Source organism: Pseudochaenichthys georgianus, chromosome 4 (genome assembly GCF_902827115.2).
Source record: "Pseudochaenichthys georgianus chromosome 4, fPseGeo1.2, whole genome shotgun sequence".
NCBI lineage: Eukaryota > Metazoa > Chordata > Actinopteri > Perciformes > Channichthyidae > Pseudochaenichthys > Pseudochaenichthys georgianus.
This window is the reverse complement of record NC_047506.1, coordinates 12,138,637-12,163,972: the sequence shown is the minus strand read 5'-3', so window position 1 is coordinate 12,163,972 and position 25,336 is coordinate 12,138,637. Positions and strand designations below refer to the sequence as shown.

Here is a 25,336-nt window from a genome sequence, read left to right as displayed (position 1 = left end):
AGATGCACTCCCCCGCTTATCTAAGCGACTCTGTACCCCGTTACCCTCTACAAGGCCATAGTTTGTATTTTGTTGGTCGAACGCACTTATTGTAAGTCACTTTGGATAAAAGCGTCAGCTAAATGCAATGTAATGTAATGTAATGCCATAGACCAGCAGAGGGAAAATGGGGGTGGGTAAGGGTAAGGGTTTTTAAGAATAAACCGCAAGGGTCTAAAGAGAAAAAATATGTAATATAAGGTACTATATTTTAAGGCAGTGTTTCCCGACCGGGGGTACGCGTACCCCTAGTGGTACGTGGGTGGTCCCCAGGGGGTACATGAAAATATTTTGAAAAGTAAAAAAAAAAAAAATGTGATTTTAGATTTTTTTTTTATTAAAATGTTTACAGGAAAACTGTACCCAAATAATGAATAATGCATAATCTGTAATAATGTAACCAAAATTGGGGGCATTCAAATTATGTAATCATTTGCTGGCTATATATTATTATTGGCGCGGCGTTCAGCTTCCCGCCGGACTGTCAGGTGTTACATCATCATCATCATCATTGTAGTGGCGCGCTGGTTTTCTTGCTAGCTAGCAAAATATCAACATCCTATCAAGTGAATGCGCTGGTGTTTATTGAGATCAACATTTCTGTTAACATAATCATTATGGATCAATGGCTGAGTCGAGCTGGTTCATCCAGAAACAACAGCACAGGTGATACTGCTGAATCAGGAGAACCCGTTCTCAAGAAAATGAAAACGGAGAAGGTGAAGAATCGTCAGTTTGGTGAACATTATGTGCTCTCCGGGTTTACGGTCACAACTACAGAGCCACCGCAGCCAATGTGTTTCATCTGTGGCGACGTGCTTTCTAATAATAGCATGAAACCATCCCATTTTCATCGGCACCTTAGTACTAGACATCCCGCCTGTGTGGGTAAGCCTGCAGAGTTTTTCCACCAAAAGCTGGCTGAATTTAAGGGAAGCCAAGAAAAACTAAAGAAAGCGACATCGGTCTCAATCAAGGCCTTGGAGGCATCTTATGCCGTATCGCTACTCGTTGCTAAATCGAAAAAGCCATTTACCATAGCCGAAGAGCTAATCTTGCCTGCTGCTATAATTCTCGCAGAAACTATGCTCGATAAGAAAGCAGCTGATGTCCTGAAGAAAGTGCCGTTGTCAAATAATACTCTGTGCCATCGGATCGACGACATGGGAATTGACATTATTGACCAAGTGGTGGAAAAATGTAAAGCGTCTGGTACGTTTGCTTTGCAGTTGGACGAATCAACGGATGTCAGTGGGGAAGCACAACTGATTGCGTTTGTGCGTTACAAAGACACTTTGGAGATGAACGAGCACATTCTGTTTTGCAAGAAACTCACGGGGAGAAATACCGGACAGGACGTTTTTAACGTTATTGACAATTTTTTCTCTCAACACAAGCTGGATTGGAAATCCTGCTCTCATGTGTGCACAGACGGCGCTGCGGCGATGACCGGCAGAGTAAATTGATTAATGGCCCACATAAAAAAGGTAAACCCTGACGCACTGCATGATTCACCGAGAAGCATTAGCTAGCAAGAGAATGAGTCCAGAGTTGAACGATGTTTTGAATGATGCCGTAAAAGGGATCAACTTCATACAGTCCAGGCCTTTGAATCATAGACTGTTTCAGTCACTTTGTGAAGACGGTGGGTCAGAACATAAACAGCTCCTGCTTCACACTGACGTCCGCTGGTTATCCCGAGGGAAGACGTTATAGCGGCTGTTCGAGCTACGCAATGAAGTGAGGGCATTTCTGTCGGAGCACACACACCCACTTGTGGCTATGTTCGACGACGCTGACTGGGTAGCTCGGCTGGGTTACCTCTCTGATATTTTCAGCAAACTCAACCAGCTGAATCTCTCTTCAAGGTAAAGACACAAATGTTCTTAGCTTGTATGACAAAGTGTGTGGATTCATGGAGAAGATCAAGCTCTGGCAGAGCAAATGTGAAAAAGGGGATACAAGTTGTTTCCTGCAGCTGAACGCATACATTGCTACTGGTGAATGTGACAGAGCTCCAATTGTGAAAATAGTACACACACATTTGTCCAAGCTCAAGAATGAGTTCAACTCCTACTTCCCTGATATTGACAACAAGTCGTCCACACTGGACTGGGTGCGTAATCCATTTGTGACGTGCATTAACAGCAGCATTCCCGCCAGACTGCAAGAAGACCTCATAGATGTGTCCTCAGATAGGAGCCTGAAGATGAGCTACTCAAGCACACCACTGACACAGTTCTGGTGTGGTGTGGTGTGGTGTGGAGAAGGAGTATCCTGAATTGGGGAAACATGCCCTGAATGAACTGTTGCCTTTTGGGTCCACATACCTGTGTGAGGTGACACTTATCAAATTTAAAGGCGCTGTTGAAGGTCACTCCAAGGTTCATGACAGAGGGGAGAATATTTGTATTGAGGGAGCCCAGAATATCAACTGGGGAGACTGTTGGTTGGGGTCCAAAAAAGATGACCTCGGTCTTGCTCTCATTGAGGGTGAGGAAGTTTTGACTCAGATCAAGTTTCCTAAACTTCTGTTATCTGTGAATGGAACATCATTGCATGGATCTCTGTCTCCCCCTGCTGTAAGAGGGTATTTTTTTTGTACTCGAGTGCAGTAAAACAAATTTCCCGGAAGATTTTTTCTTTTGACAACTTTACTATTTATTAACCATATAACATGTTTTTATGAATTGTTTTTTTCTCTCAAAAATCCTTTACAATCAAAGACTTTCATGATGATACATTTCCTTGTTTCATCCTGCTAAAGCATGTGATCAATAGGTTAACATTGGGAATGTATGGCATAACTTTTAGTTATATTTGTATTTAATATTGTATTGATGTTAATACATTATATAAACAGGTAGAGGGTTCATTTTATTACCTAAGAATGCCTTGGCAGATCATATGGTTCCACATGTGCTCATTTACCATATTTTGCACCACACAAGTGAGCTTTCTCTCAAGGGGCAGTTGTTGTTTACATTCATCTCTGTAGAGGCCTGAGGATGACCTCCCTCCTGCAGGAGAACCGGGTTAGTTCAACCCTCTGGTTTTTTCTCTCCCTGCGCTGCAGCAGTCGGTAGAGGGACAGGGTAAACCTTGCCAGCACCAGTGTGCAAGTGATCACCACCACCAGCAGTCTGGTGTAGATCATCATCTGAGATTTGGACATAGTTGTTGTTGTGGTGGTGGGTGGAAAAGTGATTGTCGTAATGGTGGTTGTGGGTGTGGTTGTTGTCGTGGTAGTAGATACAGTTGTCGATAAAGTGGTTGTGGTCATAGGTAGAGTTGTCAAAATAGCTGTCATAATAGTGGTTGTGAGTGTGGTTGTCTTGGGTAGGGTTGTTGTTATAGTGGTTGTGGGTGTGGTTGCTGTTGTGGTGGTTAATACAGTCATCATTATGGTGGGTGTGGTTGTTGTCGTCGTGGGTAGAGTTGTCATAATAGTGGGTGTGGTTGTTGTAGGTAGGGTTGTCATTATGGTGGTTGTGTGGTTGTTGTCATAGTTGTGGGTATTGTTGTCGTAATAGTGGTTGTGGTAGTTGTTGTGTTTGTGGGTGTAGTTGTTTGCAGAATCGTAGTTGTTGGTATTGTTGTGGTTAAGACGGGGGTTGTTGTTATAGTTGTGGTTGGAAAGGTGGTTGTTGGTGTTGTGCTAGTTAGTTCTGTAGTTGGGAGTGTAGTGGTGGGAGTGGTGGTTGGTAAAGTGGTGGTAGGTGTTGTTAGAAGTGGTGTTGTGGCAGTAACGATGGTTGTTGGTTCTGTAGTGGGAAATGTTGTGGTAGTGGGGGGAAGGGTGGGGCAAATAAATTGATCCCTCTGTTAATGATTTAATATTCTGCCCTTTTAGATGTTCTGGATACTCACAGACAGCAGCAGACACAATCTTGTCAGAGTTTGCTTTTATCCAGAGGTGAAGAGGAATCAGATTACAGTCACATCGCCATGGGTTGTCACTGAGGTAAAGTTTCTTCAGTTTTAATAAAGGCTCAAAAATATCCTCTGGAAGAGTATGGAGGTCATTGTGAGCCAGCCTGAGTGTGACCACCGATTGTAGCTTTTCAAACAGATCTGCATCCAGTGACTTTATCTTGTTGTTTTGTAGATTCAGATCTACCAGCTTCTCAGGGCCTTCAAAGTACTCAGCATAAAGGCCCTGACACACCAACCCGATTTTGGGAGTCAGAGGCCGTCAGAGGCTGTCGGGCATTCGCGGCGCCGTAGTCAGGTTGGTGTGTCCCGCACCGTCGACCGTGAGATGCCTTATTTGGACTGCCAGACCAAATAATCACTCTGATTGGCTGTTCAGCTAGCAAATCAGTGCATGAGAAGTGAAGCGGAAGTGAGGGACGTAAACAAACGATTTAAGAAGGCACACACAGACTGCTATTCATTTTCATCTCATCATGGCGATCTGGAATGATGCAAACGAAGACCTGCTCATCACCTTGATCCAGGAGAGGCCAGCTCTGTATGATATTACGGAGAAAAGATACTCTTCTTCTTCTCTGTCTTCCGGTTGTTGCCTCTTTTGAATGACGAATACACACTACCGCCGCCTGCTGGTAAGGAGAGTTATTGCCACTCATGCACTGAAGTCGGTGCGGTGTGTTCCCGTGCGACACATGGCCAAAACGCAGGAGAACACGGCCAGGCAACAGCCGACTTCAGCGTCGGCTAGTCCTCTGGTGACTGCTTGGTGTGTCAGGGCCTTAAACCTTTACAAACTGATTTTTAGACAGATCTAACTTCTTGAGTTTCTTCAGAGGGCTACATACTCCTTTAGGAATGGTGCTAAGACTGTTTTGACTGAGGCTCAAATCTGTCAATTTAGGCATTTCTCCAAAAAGCACAGGTGGTAGACTTGTCCGTTTATTTTTCTGTAAGGTCAGCGTTTTAAGCTGAGGGAAGCCAACGAAGAATCCTTCAGGCAAACCTGTAAGAAGATTATTCTCCAGAAGAAGTTTATTGAGTTTGTCTTTATGTGGAAATAGATTAGGTGACAATTCTGCTATTTTGTTTCCATGCAAGCCAATTTCCTTCAAGTTTGGCAAATTCTGGAAAATGTCTTCAGAAACGGAGGTCAGCTGATTCTTGTAAAGTCGTAGTATCTGCAGTTTATTCAAATTTGAAAACCAGTGGGTTGATACAGCAGAGAGATTGTTTTTAGCCAAATGAAGCACCAAGAGGTTCTCCAGGCCATCAAATGTCCCATCTTCAATCGATCCGATCTCGTTCCCATAACTGGAGCTCTGTTAATTTGTCAAGGCCATCAAACAAGCCTTTTCCCAGACTATGGAGCTTGTTAAACTTTAGGATAATCTTCTCTAGGTTGCTGAGGTCTTTAAAGACTCCCACTGGGATCCACGTTACAGTTTTTCTTGATTGCTAACAAACATTTTTTTTTAAATTGCTCAGTTTCTCAGAACACTAAACACAATTCACAAAACCACACACCAAGTGCAAAACACCTAATTTCTCCTGCTAAATTAATAACTGCCCTCAAAACTACATAAACACTTACCAAATGCAAACTTTTGCACCAAATATAACACACTTCATTCTTAATACTAGATGGTTTGACCACCCAACTACACACTGCTGAGCATAATCTAAAGCACTTTCACCTTGTATGGGCTATGCTCTGTCCATAGAGGTTTCTGCAGAGAAAGATTGCTTGAGTTTACAGAAATACAGTAAATGAAGAAATACAAATGAGTTGTTGAACAAAATCACATTTTATTCAAAAATAACATTGTGCAACATGCATCTCAGCACATAGTTACTATGCTTCGGATCTCTCTAAGTGTGATGCATTGTTTGCCAAAACCAAGTTTGTAACTGCTGCTTCCTGTGCCTCATTGGAAATCCTTAGCCTTCCACCTGCACCTCTTTGTTTCTCAGTCCTTCAGATAAACAACAAAGATATAGTGGTTGGTCAGTGTGTGTTACCACAGTAAATTGTGCAGGATTTGTGTACAGTTATAGTATGCAACATGCTAACAATTCAATTACAGTAATGAAGTAAATATGTTTCACACAACAGATATAAGCACTGATATATAATGATTATGCAGGGCGAAAAACTGGTAACTAACCTGTTTTCAAGTCTAAGTGTCCGGATTACAGAGGCAACAGTAAATCGGCTTAGATTAGGCTGAACCCTCTGTCCAGCCTCTCTCATCGTCAAACCATGGTTGATAACATTTCATTTCATTAGACAGTATTCTTCTTTGTCCACGTCCTCTCCCTCCAGCTCTACCTCAACCTCTCATTCCTCCTCCTCTCACTCTCAGCTCTTCCTCTTCCTCTTGCTTCCATGTTGGCTTCCATTGTTGCTGTAAGAAAGTACTCGCCTGTGGTCTTTTCATAGTGCTAACATCCTGATTGATGAGCCAACAATTATGCTACCAGGTGTTTGGTCAGGTGGAACGTGTTTCTTGATCATTGGTCCATGTGTGAGGCATTTTGAATATCAGTGTTTTAAACCTGCTAACACGTGACTTTATGTCAGATTCCTGTGTCTTACGTGGAGAAACGTGTGCAGTGGTTTGCAAAAAGTGCCATGTTGATTTGCAAATTGTGTGAAAAGCTGAAAACGTGTTTAGAGTTTTGGAGATTTGAGCCGATGTTTTGCTCTTTGAGTGTCAGTTAAAATAATTGTGCTTTATGTAGAATGTTAGTGTGTTAGCAATCGAGAAAAACTGTAATGGAGTGCTTGATATCTCGATATGCTTGAGATCTACCAAACCTTCAAAAGCTCCCGGTTCAATAGATGTCGTGGTGGTGGACAGTAACTCCACCTTTTCAAGCTGCAGGTTTTTAACAAAGGTTCCTTTGGGGATTGTTGCAATCGGGCTTGACAAAAAAAAAAACTCACTGACACCTAGTCTCAGGAGGCTTGGGATTTCTGTTGTAGATGAACTGAAAACATCCTGGTTTTCTTTGGGACAGTCTGTCTCCCTTTCACATAGTTGGTTCAGTGAAGCCTCAAACAGCAAAGACAAAATAAGAACGATGATTTCTCCTCTTGACATGCTTATTCACTATAAAAAGAAAAAAATGAAAAACCTTTTACTTTTTATGAAATGTTGTAGATTCAACTCTAACCTTATATACCTTAGATAGTTACATTTATTGTTTCTCTTTCCTATGAAAGTTAATGATCAAGTTTATCATAAACATTTGTTACAATCGAATGCCAAAACCTACCTTATTATTTTCTGACGCAGTTTGAAATAGGTTGTTACAGTAGTGAGGAGACACAAACACGTCCAGTTTCATTAGTTATCTACTGTATCGATGTTAGCCAACAGGCCTGGAGTTGGTTGCATCCCATGAGCAGCTTGAGACTCCAGGTTTGAAATAGATGAGTCAGTTAAAGAAGGTTTTGACTTTGCTCTGAGCCAGTGATATATCTACGGTATAGGGATTATAACACAAAAAGAGTTTGATTTTTTCTTCAAATACATTTCTATTGACAGGAAATAAATGAAAAACATAATCTCAGTGAGAGAACAATGATTCCCAAAATCAAACAGAATACCTTCTATCTGTCTCTAAACACATACACGCTGAGAGGTGACACATTTAAAAAGTGCTTCTATAGTTTTGAAATGTATACAAATCTGAAACTAAGTGAAAGTGTTCATACAGCTACCCCGTCACACTACATGCATCACATGACACATAACACCATGACTGACCCCATACAGGGAAGGGTGTTATCAGTTTCAGTTCCACCATAAACTCAAGTGCTGGCACAGTGGGATCAGGCAATCCTGTTGAGATAAGTCCACAGGAAATGAGCCAGCATCCTCTATGTCACTCATAAGTTAGCAGTAAATAATAATACGTGCCAAAAGTTTAACATTTCCAGGCAGCCCAAGAATAGAAATAAAAACTCCCGCAAAAAGTTAGCACATAAGGTTAAGGAGAGTCAAACTGTCCAAAGTCAAAACAAAACTCACCCTCGTCAAGCAGCAGTACGAAACTGGCTTTTACAGATGCTGTCAGTAAAACAACAATTAAAAACGTAATAATTGTAAATATACAAAAATGGTTACAATGGGTCCAAAATGTTTGTAGAATTCTCAACGCTGACTTGTCAAGTAAAACATGGGCACAATGATAGAAGCCTAATGAAATGGGTCATGGCCTACAGCAAATATTGTTATTATTTTCCATGTCTATGGCACCGGGTTCATTTGAGGTTCGGGCAGTATAAAGGATGTGTGCTGAGATGGGTGACTTGGGCGGTTATTTTGGTGGGCTGACCTTGATCTTGACAGACAGGATGCTCAGCTCTATAAGACGGCCCTGCAGAGAGGAGCAGCACACATCACAGCAACATCATCACACTGTCAACAGGCAATCATGGATTCTCTCTTCAGAGGTTGGTGGAATATTTTAACTGGCTTTTGACCGTCCTTTAAGAGTAATACATATACTTATAAATGTTTTCCTTAATATTTTTATATTTATTTGTCAGGGATTGCATTTTTTGCAATAAACTTCATCGAAATGTAAAAATCGTTACTGCTGAGGTAATGACACATATTTCATTTCAGATTGAATCTCATGCACCAAATGTGTCTTTATTTCAACGTTGCAGGCACCCTGTGGACCATACTCATCCTCTTCACACTGCCACACCTCACCTGCAACATGCTGTGCCCCGGCAGCTGCCTGTGTAACAGTATGGGTGCCGTCAAGTGTGTTGGCGACGCCATCACAGATATACCACATAATCTGCCCGTCTACACGTACCTGCTGCAGCTTAATGGCACTCAAATGAACATCATCAATGAGCGGAGCTTGGCTGACCAGGACCTGCTGTTGCGTTTTAGTCTGACATACAGCCACTTACATGCTATCCATCCCAATGCCTTCCACGTTGCTCCACAGCTCAAGTCTGTCAAGCTGTCGTCCAACGATCTCTCTACCATCTCTGCTCGGGTCTTCAGTCCGTTGGCGACACTGGAGCAACTGTATTTAGATGGGAACCAGTTGGAGACCATAGCTCCGGATATGTTTGAAGGACTAGTTAGTTTGCTGTATCTGGACCTGAGCCGGAACAAACTGACCAGTCCTGCTTCAGATGTTTTCGATGGACTGACCAAACTCACCTTCCTGAACATTGGCAGGAACTCCATAAATAAGCTTCCACCAACCATCTTCCACTCCTTGACTAATCTTCTCCAGCTCATGATCTATAACAACGACTTGGAGGAGCTAGAAGCTGGGATTTTTGATAAACTTGTCAACCTTGTGGAGCTAAAGATCCACCAAAACCAGATTACCATCCTTCCCCCTCAGGTATTTTGGTCACTGAAGAACCTTAAGACCCTCACCCTCTCCTCCAACCGACTTCAGGCTATCCCAGAAAAGACCTTCTACAACATGCCAAAGCTGACGAAGCTCACCATTTACAACAACCCGCTATTATCTTTACCAGACCAGCTAATGGGTCACATGCCTGATATGACAGACTTGTATCTGTATGCTACTAATCTCACCACTGTTCCTGGAAATGTGTTCGCAAACATGTCAGGACTTTTGAGGCTTAACTTCCATTTAAACGACAAGCTGAGGGAGTTGCCTTCGGACCTCTTCTGCTGCCTTCCCAAGCTCGAGAAGCTGTCATTGAAATCCAACGACCTCCTTTATCTACATCCCCAGCTGTTCTCCGGACTAACCACACTTGGCATACTGCTTCTCAATGACAATAAGTTGAAGAGTCTCCCAGATAACATCTTTCAGGGCCTTGGAGGGGTTTTGACAGTTGATTTGAAGAATAACCATCTCGAGACTCTTTCAGGAGATACTTTCTTGTCAAATTCAGTTTTGAAGGCTCTTCATCTGGGTGGCAACCCCTGGGACTGTACTTGTAGTATTAGAGGTATTGCAAAATGGATAAGAAAACATGAGCATGTTGTTCTTGACGGACAGGATGTGATATGTCATAGTCCTGTGTACCAACTGCTCCGTACCATTGGCTCTCTGCAGGATGAGGAATTCAACTTTTGCGATGCTAAGATACTCAAATCAAGTTATTTGTTCACCACATAAACACCAGTTGTTGCTTCAACCACCACAATGCCCACCACAATGCCCACCACAATGCCCACCACAATGCCTACCACAATGCCTACCACAATGCCCACCACAATGCCCACCACAATGCCTACCACAATGCCTACCACAATGCCCACCACAATGCCCACGACAACATCAGCGACCACTGAATGCACTACCCAACAAGTCACCATCCTTACAACCACTCCAACTACAAAACCACCACCCTCCACCATCTTATCCACAATGCTCCAAACTCCCACCACCAACGAGCCTAACGAGGAGTTTCTTCCCAACACTGAGAAGCCCTCGTCTCATTACAAGTTGGCTAATTTCTATGAAACACTGGTGATTGAAGAGGGGCCGGAGTTTGTTTACCACAATCTTCACAAGGGATGGGTGTACGTGTGGTTTCTGCCCTCGAATGCGGCCTTGACCGGGCTACTCATGTTCTGCTATATCCTTCTTGTGGCTGCAGGCTTGTTTCTCATTTTTGCTGCCGTGTTTTGCATGTATCGCCTCAACAACAGCATGGATAAGCTCAAGGCTCAGTGTGCACATCCTCCAGAGTAACAACACAACCGAGATAAGATGTCCTTTTTCAGAGGACGCAGTCTATGAAAAACACTCTTGGGGATAGGTTTTGTTGATACTGTGTTAAGTTCACAAGCTCATGTGTAACCTTAATATAGTATGAATCTAAATAATGTGACAAATCATAAGATGAAGGGATTTTTACATATCGAAGAATTAGACTTAGATGATACAGTTTTTTATATATACAATTCAGTATGTAAGCTTATATAAGGGATGTTAACTTATAAATGTTACCACTCGTTTTTGTAATAATTGTTTACAATTATTTAGACCTCTAAAGATTGGTCAAGCAATTCGTCAGGCAAAAAAGAAAAGAAGCAATTTATAATATAAAAGCAATTATTTAAACAATTAAAGAGTAGGTTTTAGTTATTTCTCTATGAGCTTGTCCAAACGTGTTTGGTATTTCTTTTTGGTGTCTTAAATGACAGTAAATCAAATACAGTATATGGTTTTTGTATTGTTGTTCTAACAAATCAAGCTATTAATAAATAGAACTTTTGAAGGTTGCCACAAGCATTTTATTTACCATATTTCTTGTTTTATAGACTAAAGAACTAATCAGGAAAATATGGAGAAAATGAATCATTAGAAATAAAATGAGTGGAACTAAATGAAAGTCAAGCCTTTTTCTTTGCTATTCATGTGTATTCATTTTCCTGGCTAAGGTCTGTAATAAATCCAATCCAATCAATTTTATTACTATAGCACATTTAAAAACAACAGAGTTGAACAAAGTGCTGTACATCAACAACTGTATAAAAACATAGCATAAATAAATACATAAAAACAGACAGGACATGAAACAAATGTAATACACGAGACAATGAAACCAGATCAGAAGCCACTGACTGAAAAACTCTCCTCCATACTGTAACGTAAAAACAATACAAAACACTAGTAAGATAAAAACCCAAATTTAAAAGCACAAGTGTCACACCTGGCCTGCAAATTCCAGGGAAAAGAAGTGGGTTTTTAAACGAAATTTAAAAACAGGCATAGTTGGAGCAAGTCTAACCTGGAGGGGTAATTTGTTCCATAACTTTGGAGCTGGAACAGCAAAGGCTCTATCTCCCCGCTGCTTTAGCCTCGATTTTGGGACTACCAGAAGGAGTCGATCAGCCGACCTCAGTGACTGTGTGGGTGTGTATGGTTTTAAAAGATCTGCCAGGTACGGTGGGGCTAAACCGTTTAGGGCCTTGTATGCGAACAGTAACATTTTAAATTGTATTCTAAAATTGACTGGTAGCCAGTGTAAAGAGGTGAGTACAGGTGTAATATGTTCACGCCTGCCTGTCCTTGTAAGGAGGCGCGCAGCAGCATTCTGGACCAGCTGTAGGCATGACAGGGAAGCCTTGGTCACTCCAATATACAGAGCATTGCAGTAATCCAGTTTAGTGGATATAAAACAATGTATTACTTTCTCAAAGTCATTAAAAGAAAGGAAAGGCTTGACCTTTGCTAAAAGTCTTAGCTGAAAGAAACTGGATTTTACCACAGAGTTAATCTGTTTGTCTAGTTTAAAATCACGATAAATCCGTACACCCAGGTTTGTGACAATGGGTTTCACATATGGGACAAGAGAATCCAGCACAGGCGGGGCATTAGGGCCACCACTGGGTCCAAATATTATGACCTCTGTCTTTTTTTCATTGAAATTTAAAAAGTTCAAGGCCATCCAGGCTCTGATGTCCCGCAGACAGTCAGGCAGACGTTGCTGAGGGTTTGGGTCATTTATTTTCAGGGCCATGTAGATTTACGAGTCATCTGCATAAAAATGAAATGAGACACCATATTTCTTAATGATAGCGCCCAGGGGGAGCAGGTACAGGGGAAATAAAATCGGCCCAATAATTGAGCCTTGGTGTACCCCGTATGGGAAAGGAGCAGAGGAGGAAGTAAATTCATTAAGATTTACATTAAAACTTCTTTCAGACAGATACGACTTAAACCAGTCTAGAGCAGTACCACTGATTCCCACAAAATGTTGCAGGCGAGAAATGAGAATACTGTGATCTACAGTGTCAAAGGCAGCTGTCAGGTCTAAAAGTATAAGAACAGCACTGTTCCCAGAGTCAGTAGCTAAAAACAGGTCATTAAAAACTTTTAAAAGAGCAGATTCAGTGCTGTGGAGGGGTTCAAACCCAGACTGGAATACCTCAAGAATGCCATGCACATTTAAGAAGGACTGCAACTGCTTCAGTACCACTTTTTCTAAAATTATGGACATAAAAGGAAGTTTAGAGATAGGTCGAAAATTGTCAAAAACAGAGGTGTCCAGGTTTGTTAACATTACTAACATTAAAAAATATGTGTTAAGTCTTACATTTTTTCAACAAGTAATTTGTTTCCCTCTAGTGGTAAAAGCATCAAACTGCATGGAGAGATATCACAACATTGTTAATATAACTTTTAAGTAATCAATTTGATTAAATAGTCATATTTTCCAATGTCTTTCTTTGAAACCCGGTCCATTTTCTGGCTGTAATATGAGTTAGCTGAACATCTGGGCCAATAAATCATATCTACATGCTGTTGTGTGGTATTGCTTCATAAACTTGTGCCAGGGCACGAGTCGTATTGGAGAGAGCTGCTTCTGTAAACATCTCTCTGATTTAGTCCTGTTTCTCCACAGACTCAGCGAGCAAAATATCCGCTAAGATGACTTTCCCTGTCATTTCACAAGTCTCCATGATGAAACAAAACCACAACAATGTGCACACAGTGTTCATTCTCTTTTTTAGACCAGTCCAATATCACTCTTAATACGATGTACTCATAGAAGTTAGGAAAAAGATTGAAAGAAAAAGTGCGGTTGATTTTTATAGACCTACTAAGTTTTCATACAAATGTTTTTAAAGATGACCTTATTAAATCTCACTTTGTAGGCTGACGAAGAAAATGTTTGACTGTGGTTCAAAATTGCTTTGAAAACCCGTACAAAATGACAGCGGATGCCACAAATTCCACAAGGAGTGATTGGACTTTAAAATAAACGGCAAACAAAAGAGGATGAATAACTGAACAGCACCCAAGTTCATTGCTATGGCAACGGGTGATTAGGCCTTCCGGTATGCTGAGCTCACACAACAGTGGGCACACACACACACACACACACACACACACACACACACACACACACACACACACACACACACACACACACGCACGCACGCACGCACACACACACACACACACACACACACACATTCACATTCACGCATGCTCCACCTCAGGTTCACATGTGTGAACCTGAGGTGGAGCATGCGTGGAAGTTGTGTGTGAAGTCTGAGAGCGTGTAGCTCCCGTACCAAACTTTTTGAGAAATCAGGTTATGATCAGATGAGCAAGTTGATCACTCAAAGTTTATAGCGAAATACGATGTGGGGAATGTAATGCCACCGAAGAAACCAAACAAAAAGGCTAAAGTGCCATTGAATGAGAGCAGCGGTCTTTCGGGAGTGATTGACACACAAGCAGCAGAGGAGAACGCCATGGAGAGCGGGGCCTCGCAGGTGAACCACTCGGAGCTGGCGGTACTAATACGCTCCATAATAAGAGAGGAGATAGGGGCTGCTTTCGAGAAATTCCAGCCGCAGCTTGATGCTTTAAAGGGAGAACTTGACTCATGTTGTCAGAAGCTCGGTGATATGGAGGAGGGGATAACCGACATGGATTGTAGGGTTGCTATACTCGAAACCGCAAATGGCAATCTAATGAAGGAAAGCAAAGAGTTCAAAGACAAAATAGAGAGGATGGAGATTCAAAGCAGAAAGTTTAATCTACGTGTGATTGGACTGAAAACGGACATTGAGAAGAGCGATCCCATTGCCTTTGTGACAAACTTTTTAAAGGAGGTGTTCGGAAGTGAGCTCTCATGTGAACCGGCAGTCGAGATTGCATACAGGATTGGGCAGGGGACTGATTTGAGACCCAGACCTATGATTGTCACTATGCAGAGATATCAAGCTAAGGAAGCTATCTTGAAGCTGGCAAGAAGCAAGGGAGAGATTCTTTTCCGTGACATGCGAGTGAAGATATTTCCTGATATTACTCCGGATGTTGCCAGGAAGAGAGCCCTATTCAATGACGTCAGGATGAAGCTGCGCAAGGCTGAGGTGAGGCATGGGCTATTGTTCCCCGCAACGCTCATCGTAACCTTCAATGGACAAACCAAACTTTATCGGGACTGTAGTGAAGCTGAGCATTTCTATAAAACAGTGATAAGCCCGGTTTCAGTTCAAACCAGAAATGAAGGTGGGAAATGACTGATTGACATCACCAGATAGATGGTATGATTATACATATAGGAGAAGAAATTAATTGTATTATGAAAATGGAAATTGTTGCAGTTTTGGTGATCTCCACAATTGTTTTATTTTCTTGTGGGCCAATATTCACTGGTCTATGAGTTATCTACTCATTTATTTGAAGTTATTTACTTCATCATCTGCGAGTATGAATTTATGTTTATTAGATTTTGAATAGAGACAAATTTCAACTTGTCTCTATTGTTGTTTATTCTTCCTAAAATGTAATTGTGATGTATTGATTAGATCTAGTGTTGCGAGACATTACCATGAATATATTTCATACTATTATTTAAAATGTTCGGGAGCTACCGTGAAGCTCGTCTAATTGAGCGAGTGAGTATGCACATTTATAGCAATCTATGTGCAGATAAATGTTGGGTTATGTATGTGATGGTGTGTGTGGTTGAAATTGTGTTACATGTATGTTTTAGTTCAGCTCTCATTTTGATAGGAAGTGAAAAAGAGATAACATTTAAATTGCCATCTTAATGTTGAATAAGTTACCAAGTAAAGGGTTTAAATTGGCTCACATCAATATATGTAGTTTAAGAAATAAAGTGTCTGAGATAGAGGAAATATTATCATGTGGTATTCATTTGTTAGCAATATCTGAAACTCACTTAGATGACACATTTAATGACGCTGCTGTGGATATTGATGGATATAGAATATTTAGAAAGGACAGGAATGCAGATGGAGGTGGGGTGGCAGTATACATTCAAAAGCAAATACCAGCTAAAGTGAGATATGATTTGATGTCTGCTGATATTGAAGTACTTTGGTTGCAAATTAATTTACCTCACTTGAAACCTTTGTTGGTAGGATGTTGTTACAGACCTCCAAATGCAAACTTAATTTATTTAGACAAATTATGTGAAATGTTAGACAAAGTTTGTGATCTTGACAGAGAGATTTATTTTATCGGAGATTTAAATATTGACTGGAATATGTTGCACTGTGCCCTTAAAAACAAGCTGCAGACAATAATTAATACATGTAACTTGGTACAAATGGTGACTAAACCTACTAGGATATGCATCAAGAAAGATGGGTCAAAAAGTGCAACTTGTATTGATCATATATTTACTAATTTTAGCCATGTATGTTCTCAGGCAATATCAATTCCAGTAGGGTGTTCTGATCATAATTTAATAATTATCGTGAGAAAGACAAAGGTGCCAAAAGCTGGACCAAAAGTCATTGTGAGGAGATCAATGAAATATTTTAGTGAAGAGTCATTTATCCAGGATGTTCAAATGATATGTTGGAAACATGTTTTTGAGAAAGTCGATCCAGATGATGCTCTTGATGTCTTCAATTTGTTATTCATGCAGGTGATTGATAAACATGCTCCACTTAGAAAACAGACTGTAAGGAACTTTAGAGCACCCTGGTTAGATGAGGAATTAAGGGATCTAATGAAACAAAGAGATGATGCAAAAAATGTAGCTCTCTCATCAAGTTATGAGTCAGACGGGCACATTTATAGAAGGTTAAGGAATTATGTTACAGCATTAAATAAAAAGAAAAAACAGTTGTATTATGGAAATAAAATTAAAGAGATAAAGGATGACAAGAAAAAACTGTGGAGCTTAGTGAATGGCATGATGGGCCGTAAGCCGAAATCCACCTCAACATATCTTGAGGTGGATGGGACATTTTTGACGAAACCAGTACAAATTGCTAATCATCTGAATGATTATTTTCTTGATAAAGTAAAACATTTGAGGATAAATATGAATCAAACTATAAATAGTAACTCCACATTTCTAATACAGGATTTAATTATGAAAAATAAGAAGTGTACATTTAAAATAGAAAAAGTGACAATTACAGATGTTGAATGTCTACTAGGTAAATGTAATGATAAACCACCAGGAGTGGATAATTTAGTTGGTACATTTCTTAGATATGTTGCTAATTTTGTTGCAGAGCCCATCTGTCATATTATAAATTTGAGTATTGATAAATGTATTTGCCCACAGGCATGGAAAATAGCAAAAATTATTCCACTTGCAAAAAATCCAGCTGGACCATTTTCTGGTACAAATAGCCGTCCAATAAGTTTATTACCAGCATTAGCAAAGATAATGGAGAGAATAATTTTCAATCAAATACAAAAATACTTTGAAGGTAACAAACTTAATACTGTGTATCAACATGCTTATAGACCTGGCCATTCCACATGCACCGCTTTAACACAAATGACAGATGACTGGAAGGGCGAACTAGATAATAGGAAGTTAGTGGGTGCAGTACTACTCGATTTTAGTTCTGCTTTTGATGTCATTGACCATTCTTTGTTGTTACACAAGCTGGAACAATATGGTTTTCATTTGGAAACGCTGAAGTGGTTAGAAAGTTACCTGACAAATCGAAGTCAAACTGTTTTTTTTAATGGAAGTCTCTCAAAGATGAAAAAAGTCACCTGTGGAGTACCTCAGGGTAGTTGTTTGGGACCACTTTTATTTTCTATTTTTACAAATGACCTACCATTAGTGTTAGAAAAAGCTAAAATTGTAATGTATGCAGATGACTCAACAATATATTATGCAGCATCAACTACAAGAGAGTTGACAAATGTTATGAATAAAGATCTACTACTGATATCAGAGTGGGTCATAAATAATAAGTTGGTACTTAATGCGGGAAAAACAAAATCGTTATTAATAGGATCAAATCATCAGTTAAAAGGTGAACCAAAATTGCAACTACATTTAAACCATATTGAAATTGAACAGGTCAAGGAGACAAAATTGCTAGGTATAACCCTGGATCATAAATTATCTTGGTCTAAACAAATTGATAATGTTGTATGTAAAATGGGAAGGGGTGTGTCACTTGTAAAAAGAATTGTAAAATATTTGCCTATGGATGTCAGTAGACAAGTTTTGGATGCTTTGGTTCTGTCGCAGCTTGATTATTGTTTGGTTATATGGTCTAGTGCTGCTGAAAAAGATTTAAACAAACTACAAGTAGCACAAAATAAGGCAGCACGATGTGCACTGCAGTGCTCCTACAGAACCAGAGTCACTGAAATGCTGGAGACACTGAAATGGTTAACTGTCAGACAGAGGTCAACTTATATTTTATTGAATTTTGTCAGAAATATTACAGTGACTCACTCACCAGATATATTATCACAAAGATTTATAGCGCAATATGCACAACATAACTATCAAACACGACATACAATAGAAGGAAGGTTTGTATTACCTAAATCTAAATCAAATATGGGACAGAAAACAGTCATGTACAGAGCCATGATCAGCTGGAACTCTTTACCGGTTCACATCATTCAGGAAAATTCTCAAGTACATTTCAAATGGTTGCTAAAAAATTATTTAAGTATTACAAAGTAAATTTGAACTGTGCCTGTGGCTATGTATGCATATATTATTATGTACACTTATTTGTATTTACTTTTGTTTGGCCTTAGGATGGCGATAATTGAATGACCATTTTAGTTTCACTTCATTTCACTGTAAATAGCATGAAATTATGAGCTGTTTTGTTTTGTTTTAATTTTGTTGTATGTTTATGTATGTTTTGAGTGTGTGAGGACCCCAGGAAGAATAGCCAATGCTCATGCTAGTGCTAATGGGGATCCTAATAAAGACATAAAGACATAAAGACACACACACACACACACACACACACACACACACACGCACACACACACACACACACACACACAGTGAGAGAGAAAGTGTGCATGGGGAGAGGAAATCATACTGCAAGGGTCAAAGGAAGACACCGGAAGGGGATTTAAAGGTTGAAAGTTGTGTTACTGTATGGCATAAAGTAAACCTTTTATACAAATGAAACCCCCTATGGATCATATTGTTTAACATCAGTGAGGTAATAATCTAAAATATGTTATGGATTAACGTTTATTGGACGATAAAATTATAAACATTCTTTGCGGCTCATATCCTGACCTTTATGTTATGTTTTTATCTTATCCCATTTGCTCTCGTTTGGCTTAAAAGCAAAAAAACTCCAACCCTGAATTAATTGTTTTTCTGTGTGTCTGTTGACATTTGTATGTGTGTGTTCAGCAGGTTGCAGTTGCACCATAAGGAGGCTACTGGAGGCTGGAGGGCAGCTGAAGGACTGAGTCCACTGAGCCAAGAAAAGAGGCCTGTCGGTGTGTGTGTCAGCAACACTGTTTTTAAACTGTGGGTTTTTCCTCTGGAAGTTTTTCCTTGTACGATGTGAGGGTCGAAGGACAGAGGGTGTCGTATTGTCATACTGATATTCTGTACAAACTGTGAAGTCCACTGAGACAAATGTAACATTTGTGATATTGGGCTATATAAATAAACATTGATTGAAAAACATTGATTGATTGACTGTTCCTAAAAGCTTAAGGCACAAATAATAGCATAATGAATCTGAAACTAACGTTTTGATTGCAAAATAATAAAGAAAGCATGTCTTGTTAGCAAAGCAGACGCACGTCTCATGGGTTTTGCAGCTTTGAAGTAACTATTGTATTTTCGTTATGCCCACAGATGATGAATGTGAATATTATTGGATTGCAAGACTTCATGGCAACAGAGTCGTAACAAGAGTTTGAGGTAAATTCACAAACATTCCTTTTTTTCACTTAACAATCTCAAAGAATGACATTCCTTGACAACAATCACAAAGGTTGCTGTGAAGTTGTTCCTTTTCATTACATTACATTACATTACATTGCATTGCATTTAGCTAACGCTTTTATCCAAAGCGACTTACAATAAGTACATTCGACCAGGAAGACACCACCTTGAAGAAAACAGAATCATATAAGTACATCAGGTTTCATAGAGCCAAGCATTTCAAGTGCTACTCAACTGGCTATAGATAAGCCAGTCCTTTATTAGTATATAAGTGCTCTGTTAGCAGTTCTTTGTTAGTAATTCTATCGCTCGAGGTGGAGTCGAAAGAGATGAGTTTTCAGTCTGCGCCGGAAGATGTGCAGGCTATCTGCCGTCCTGATGTCAATGGGGAGCTCATTCCACCATTTTGGAGCCAGGATAGCAAACCCACGTGTTTTTGCTGATGGGAACTTGGGTCCCCTTCGCAGCGAGGGTGCAGCGAGTCGTTTGGCTGATGCAGAGCGTAGAGCACGTGCTGGGGTGTACAGTTTAACCATGTCCTGGATGTAGGAAGGGCCAGATCCATTCGCAGCATGGCACGCAAGTACCAGTGTCTTGAAGTGAATTCTAGCAATTACCGGAAGCCAATGAAGGGAGCGGAGGAGCGGCGTGGTGTGGGAGAATTTAGGAAGGTTGAAGACCAGGCGAGCCGCTGCATTCTGGATGAGCTGCAGAGGTCGGATGGCACATGCAGGTAGACCAGCCAGGAGGGAGTTGCAGTAGTCTAGGCGTGAGGTGACGAGAGCCTGGACCAGAACCTGCGTCGCTTTCTGGGTCAGCTGGGGACGTATCTTCCTGATGTTGTAAAGCGTGTATCTGCAACAACGGGTTGTAGCAGCGATGTTTCAGTGAAGGACAGGTTGTTATCTAGGATCACACCCAGATTCCTTGCAGACTGAGTCGGGGAAACAACAGAGGTGCCGATGTTGATTGTTAGGTCAAGAGTGGGACAATCTTTTCCCGGAAGGAAAAGCAGTTCAGTCTAGTGTTGCACGGTGTACCGATACTTGAAAGGTACCGCGATACCCTGCCGTTAAAAACGGTACGATTCCTCCGTTTCATTAGTATCGGTACTTTAAGAATGACGGGGAAAAGTACTCCCGTGAAAAAGCGCCGTTTTTCCGTATAATAATAATAATAATCACCATCTGCCCCTTATATAGACCACCCTCGGAAGCCAGCCTCTTCGACCTAGGACCAGAGATGCGGGAATGGCTACACGACACCGAGTTGGACATCTAACGTTATACGAAAGAAGAAGCGCCGTTTTTAATAAGAGCCGTGTGTGTTCAGCGCTCTGCTTCCACTCCCTGCACTGCAGCCGTGCCTGCAGTCCCGCTCCTCTCAAGCAAGCTCTAAGTCCCTCCCCTCTCTCGTGCACGTGGCCACGTGCGAGCTGCCAGAGCATGTGAGAAAACGAGAAGCATGGCTGCAAAGTGGGAGTGCAACTGCCGCTGCGCCTCGGCTTGTTGACAAAAAAGACGCCAGAAGTCTGTGAACGGGCCGTTCAGAGCAGAGCTCCCTGTCGGAGCGGCAGAGCGTGATGTGCACTGAAAAGTTTTTCTGTCGCAATATTATCGTTGAGCAAACTTAACTAGCAAACTAGCATCACTATCTGCTAACGTTAGCTTTAGCCTTCGTTTTCTATTAGTTTTTTTTTCATAGGCTATAAACGGAGGTGGTATAAGTATATATCTTGTACTTGAGTAAAAGTATAAGTACCCAGGTCTTGTACTTGAGTTAAAGTAGAAGTACCAGAATGTAGGAATAATCCTGAAATCAAAATGTTCCTCAAATAAAAGTACAAAAGTATTCTCATCAAAATATAGTTAAAGTAGCGACAGTAAAAGTAGAAGTACTCAGGTCTTGTACTAGAAGCACCAGAGTGTAGGAATACTCTGTTACAGTAAAAGTACTGCATTCAAAATGTTCCTCAAGTAAAAGTATTAAAGTAGCGACAGTAAAAGTAGTCATGGTGCAGATTAGTCCATTTCAGAATAATATATATGATATGTTTTATAATGATTGATCATGAAAGTGTTCTCAAAGCTGGTAAAGGTGCAGCTAGTTTGAAGTACTTTGTAGACTGCAGGGTAGCTGGTGGATTTACTCCAGGTGGAACTAAAGTCTGATTCAACACTTGGTTAGATTTCACATCATTCATCCAGATCTGTGAAGTAACTAAAGGGATTCAATACATGTAGTGGAGTTGAAGTACACCATGTACCTCTGAACTGTAGTGGATTAGAAGTACACCATGTACCTCTGAACTGTAGTGGAGTAAAAGTACACCATGTACCTCTGAACTGTAGTGGAGTAAAAGTACACCATGTACCTCTGAACTGTAGTGGATTAGAAGTACAAAGTAGCAAAAGAAACATTGAAATACTTAAATAAAGTACAAGTATCTCAAAATTGTACCTTGAGTTTATGAATTTAGTTACTTTACACCAGTGGCTATAAAGATAGAAAGACTAAGCCTTGCACAGAGGCATGAAAATACATTTTCAAAATGCTCAACAGTGCTGCCAAAATGTTAAACTGACTGCTACACAATTAAAATAAATGCTTTTATATATATTTATATTAGATGTGACTCTTTGGCGTTTCTGTTCTTAGTAACACTGCTGCTTTAGTTGTTCTGACTGCTAAAATCATCTGTTATTCCTAATTTTAAAGCCGATATTCCATATTTCCATTTTTTTAAGAAAAGTATCGAAAAAGAATCGCAATTCTTGACTTGGTATCGGTATCGAAACCAAAATGTTGGTATCGTGACAACACTAGTTCAGTCTTGTCAAGGTTGAGCTTGAGATGATGAGCGGACATCCACTGAGAGATGTCAGATAAACAAGCAGAGATGCGTACGACGACCTGGGTCTCTGAGGAGAAAGGACAGAATTAATTGGGTTAATTGGGTGTCGTCGGCGTAGCAGTGGTATGAAAAACCATGCGGGCTAATGACAGATCCGAGCGAGTTTGTGTACTGGGAGAAGAGGAGGGGACCAAGAACAGAGCCCTTAGGTATTTTCTATTAGAAATGTTTTTGCTTTAGCTTTTGAGTGCTTAAATGCTGGTTATAGAAATTCTGAAGAAATGCCCATCCGCATTGAAGATTTCTTTTATTGAGTTTTGCCTTGAGATTTTTATTCTGAGGACAAAGAAGTGAACCTCCCCCAAAGGGGTTCTCTGAGTTTTCTTATCATTTCACAGAGAAAGAATATACTATGAAGAATGGGAAGATGAGTGCTAAAAGATAGGCCATAACTCTATCGTATGTTCCGCATATTCTCGATAATAGGCCTCTGTTGGTCATTAATCCCAGGTAATCAGATGTACAATTCCTTCTGAAAATCCGACTGGTTACTGCAAGCTATTTTCTAGTTGAAATGCCTTAGTTTGGCTATAATGGGTTCCCCTTTATTTGATGGCCTCATCGGCACATTGCCCTTTTCACACACAATTACCTCCTCAGCTCCATTTCAGGCTCATTAGCAGGACTTGCTGGTTTATCCCTCCCTAAACAGAGATTTCAAAGGATATGGCAAGTTATTTTTGCTTCAGTACGAAGATTGTTTAGCCCATTGAAAACTGTAGAACTATACAACCAAAGAAGTATAAAATGAGAAGTTAAAATTAACTGAATTGAGCATGTCTTATAATAGAAAGGATCTGTTACAGCTACAGATTCAGCATGTTGCCTATTCTGATACAGTATTGTATCAACGCTAAGGATTTTGTGCTTATTTTAAATCACCCAGGTCAAATCCATCAGGAAGGCTATTAGAAACAGTGAAAGAGGTTTAATCTAAACAACAACCCTGTGACCTTTCATAGTGTTTATCAATAATCTTATCCTTTGCCCTCTATCTTATTGTATCAATGTTATTCTCAAATGTAAACCCATGTAGAGGCTCAGTCGCATTGCTTTGGAAACATTTAAACCAAGATAACCTTCAGAGCAGGGCATTTAATATAACTCCGTATTCAGCAAATACTGAGTACGAATACTCCAGCTAGTCATTATAGTCACATTACATCGTGGCGAGGTCATATGTTAGCTTGTTAGATATAACTGACCTTGATTTCAGGTGTTGTTTTGCGCCAGATACATTTGAACGTCTGAAAAGGTTGTATTTCTAATTATGAATATCATTTAGTATCATGAGAAAATCTGCTCCAGTATTACAAGGTAGGATTGAGAGTGGATACTCATTTTCAATTAGACTATCTTTCGGCCAACACATATATCAGTAAAGCACAACTTCATTATAATCGTCTGGATGATTTTAACAGCATCCCTTTTTTCCCTTTATAGACAATTGCAAAGTCTCAGAAACTGCTTTATCTGAAATCACAGAGACACAGAAACATGTAGAGTGGACTGAAATGCACCAGTCACTCAAATCTGGATAAATAATGAAGACAACAGACTGCTTATTCCATTTCAAGACAAGAATAGCTTTGTGATGCCACATCCCAGGAGAGGTCTTAACAATAGCAAACTGTGCATTACACTCAGCTGCAATTCAGAGCGGCATGAAACTCTTTAGTTGAGTTATGCAGCACGTTGTTCTTCATCAGTGCCGGACATCTGTTAGATTGTGTACTATCAGTGACTGATTGGTCAAGAAGACATGTAAATATGATTACGAATTTGATATAACAGGTGGCAACACACTGTTCCCTTTATTTATCATTTATCACTTACAGCATCAGCCATATCTAATGTAATATGAGTCATCCCTCTAAATCTGTGTGTGGCGCTCTTCAAATAGCCTCGAGGTGAATCTGATAAAGCATTTGTTAGCTTCATTCAGACTCTTCATTCACAAGCCTTACTTTCTGGCACAACCTCATACAATGTTTTTCCTTCTCAGAACACTCCTCTGAAGTAGTAGTCTAAGATTGGATCCCATCTGATTAAATATTAACGAATTTGTTTTACTTGAACCACATTTTCTTGTCTATGTCACATGATGTAACTTAGCTTTGTACTTTAATATGAGGTTTTACTGGGGGGAGAAACACAACAGGTGACATTTTTAAATGTGAAACAGTTACATATATTTCTGTAGTCTTCGTGTTTTTTAGGTGCTGTTGTATCCACCAGAGAAATGCCCTCTCGTGGAAGACATTCACATCTATGCATCTAAACATTATCAAGTTTCTTTTTTGCTGAGGTTTAAGTTTTTCCTTGTAGCTACCTTTTAGTTTTCATACAAAGTAGATATTTTACAGTTTGAAGTTTATGACATATACACAATTAAGTGAAAGTTGACCCTTAACCTCATAAATACATAAGTAATTATTAGCTCAATTATAAGAGCAAACAGAAAGCAGACATTTAAGATGAATTTTAGTTTTTATTCTGTTATTACCACTTACACACGTGCACAAACGCACAGACATGTTCACACAGACAGGTTAATGAATCTGCCCTACTGTTCTCTTTCTGTGCTACTATCTAATAAAAGGCCTAATTAATGTATTTCACCTTTAGTTATCAGGTAGACAACCGTACCAACGCACACCCAGAGCTTGCACAGTGTCTTTCACTCTGCCACATAATGAGTTAACCTCTGGGATTAATTTGTTTAGCTGTAAAGATCCTTTGTGCAATACAGTTTGCAGCAATCAAAATGTCTACTGTAACAAACA

General features: G+C 40.2%; 2 protein-coding genes across 2 annotated transcripts; one reads left to right on the top strand and one right to left on the bottom strand.

Moving 5' to 3' along the window:
* Nucleotides 1-2,242: 2,242 nt before the first annotated feature.
* On the bottom strand, nucleotides 2,243-7,079 carry LOC117444946 (leucine-rich repeat-containing protein 15-like). Its single transcript, XM_034080330.2, is given in 5 exon segments — nucleotides 2,243-2,316; nucleotides 3,910-4,198; nucleotides 4,761-5,280; nucleotides 5,282-5,416; nucleotides 6,754-7,079. Coding segments are annotated over 5 exon segments (1,272 nt in total). The 3' UTR covers nucleotides 2,243-2,314.
* Nucleotides 7,080-8,328: 1,249 nt separating this feature from the next.
* On the top strand, nucleotides 8,329-11,225 carry LOC117445599 (platelet glycoprotein V-like). Its single transcript, XM_034081349.2, has 3 exons — nucleotides 8,329-8,437; nucleotides 8,657-10,109; nucleotides 10,236-11,225. Exons 1-3 carry the CDS (start codon nucleotides 8,419-8,421, stop codon nucleotides 10,690-10,692), a joined length of 1,929 nt encoding a protein of 642 aa, XP_033937240.1. The 5' UTR covers nucleotides 8,329-8,418; the 3' UTR covers nucleotides 10,693-11,225.
* Nucleotides 11,226-25,336: the final 14,111 nt, after the last annotated feature.

Bases quoted from the DNA above. Each gene is read 5' to 3' on its own strand.
- LOC117445599 (XM_034081349.2), top strand. The intron at 10,110-10,235 runs ATAAACACCAGT...AATGCCTACCAC, and splicing joins TCAAGTTATTTGTTCACCAC to AATGCCTACCACAATGCCCA.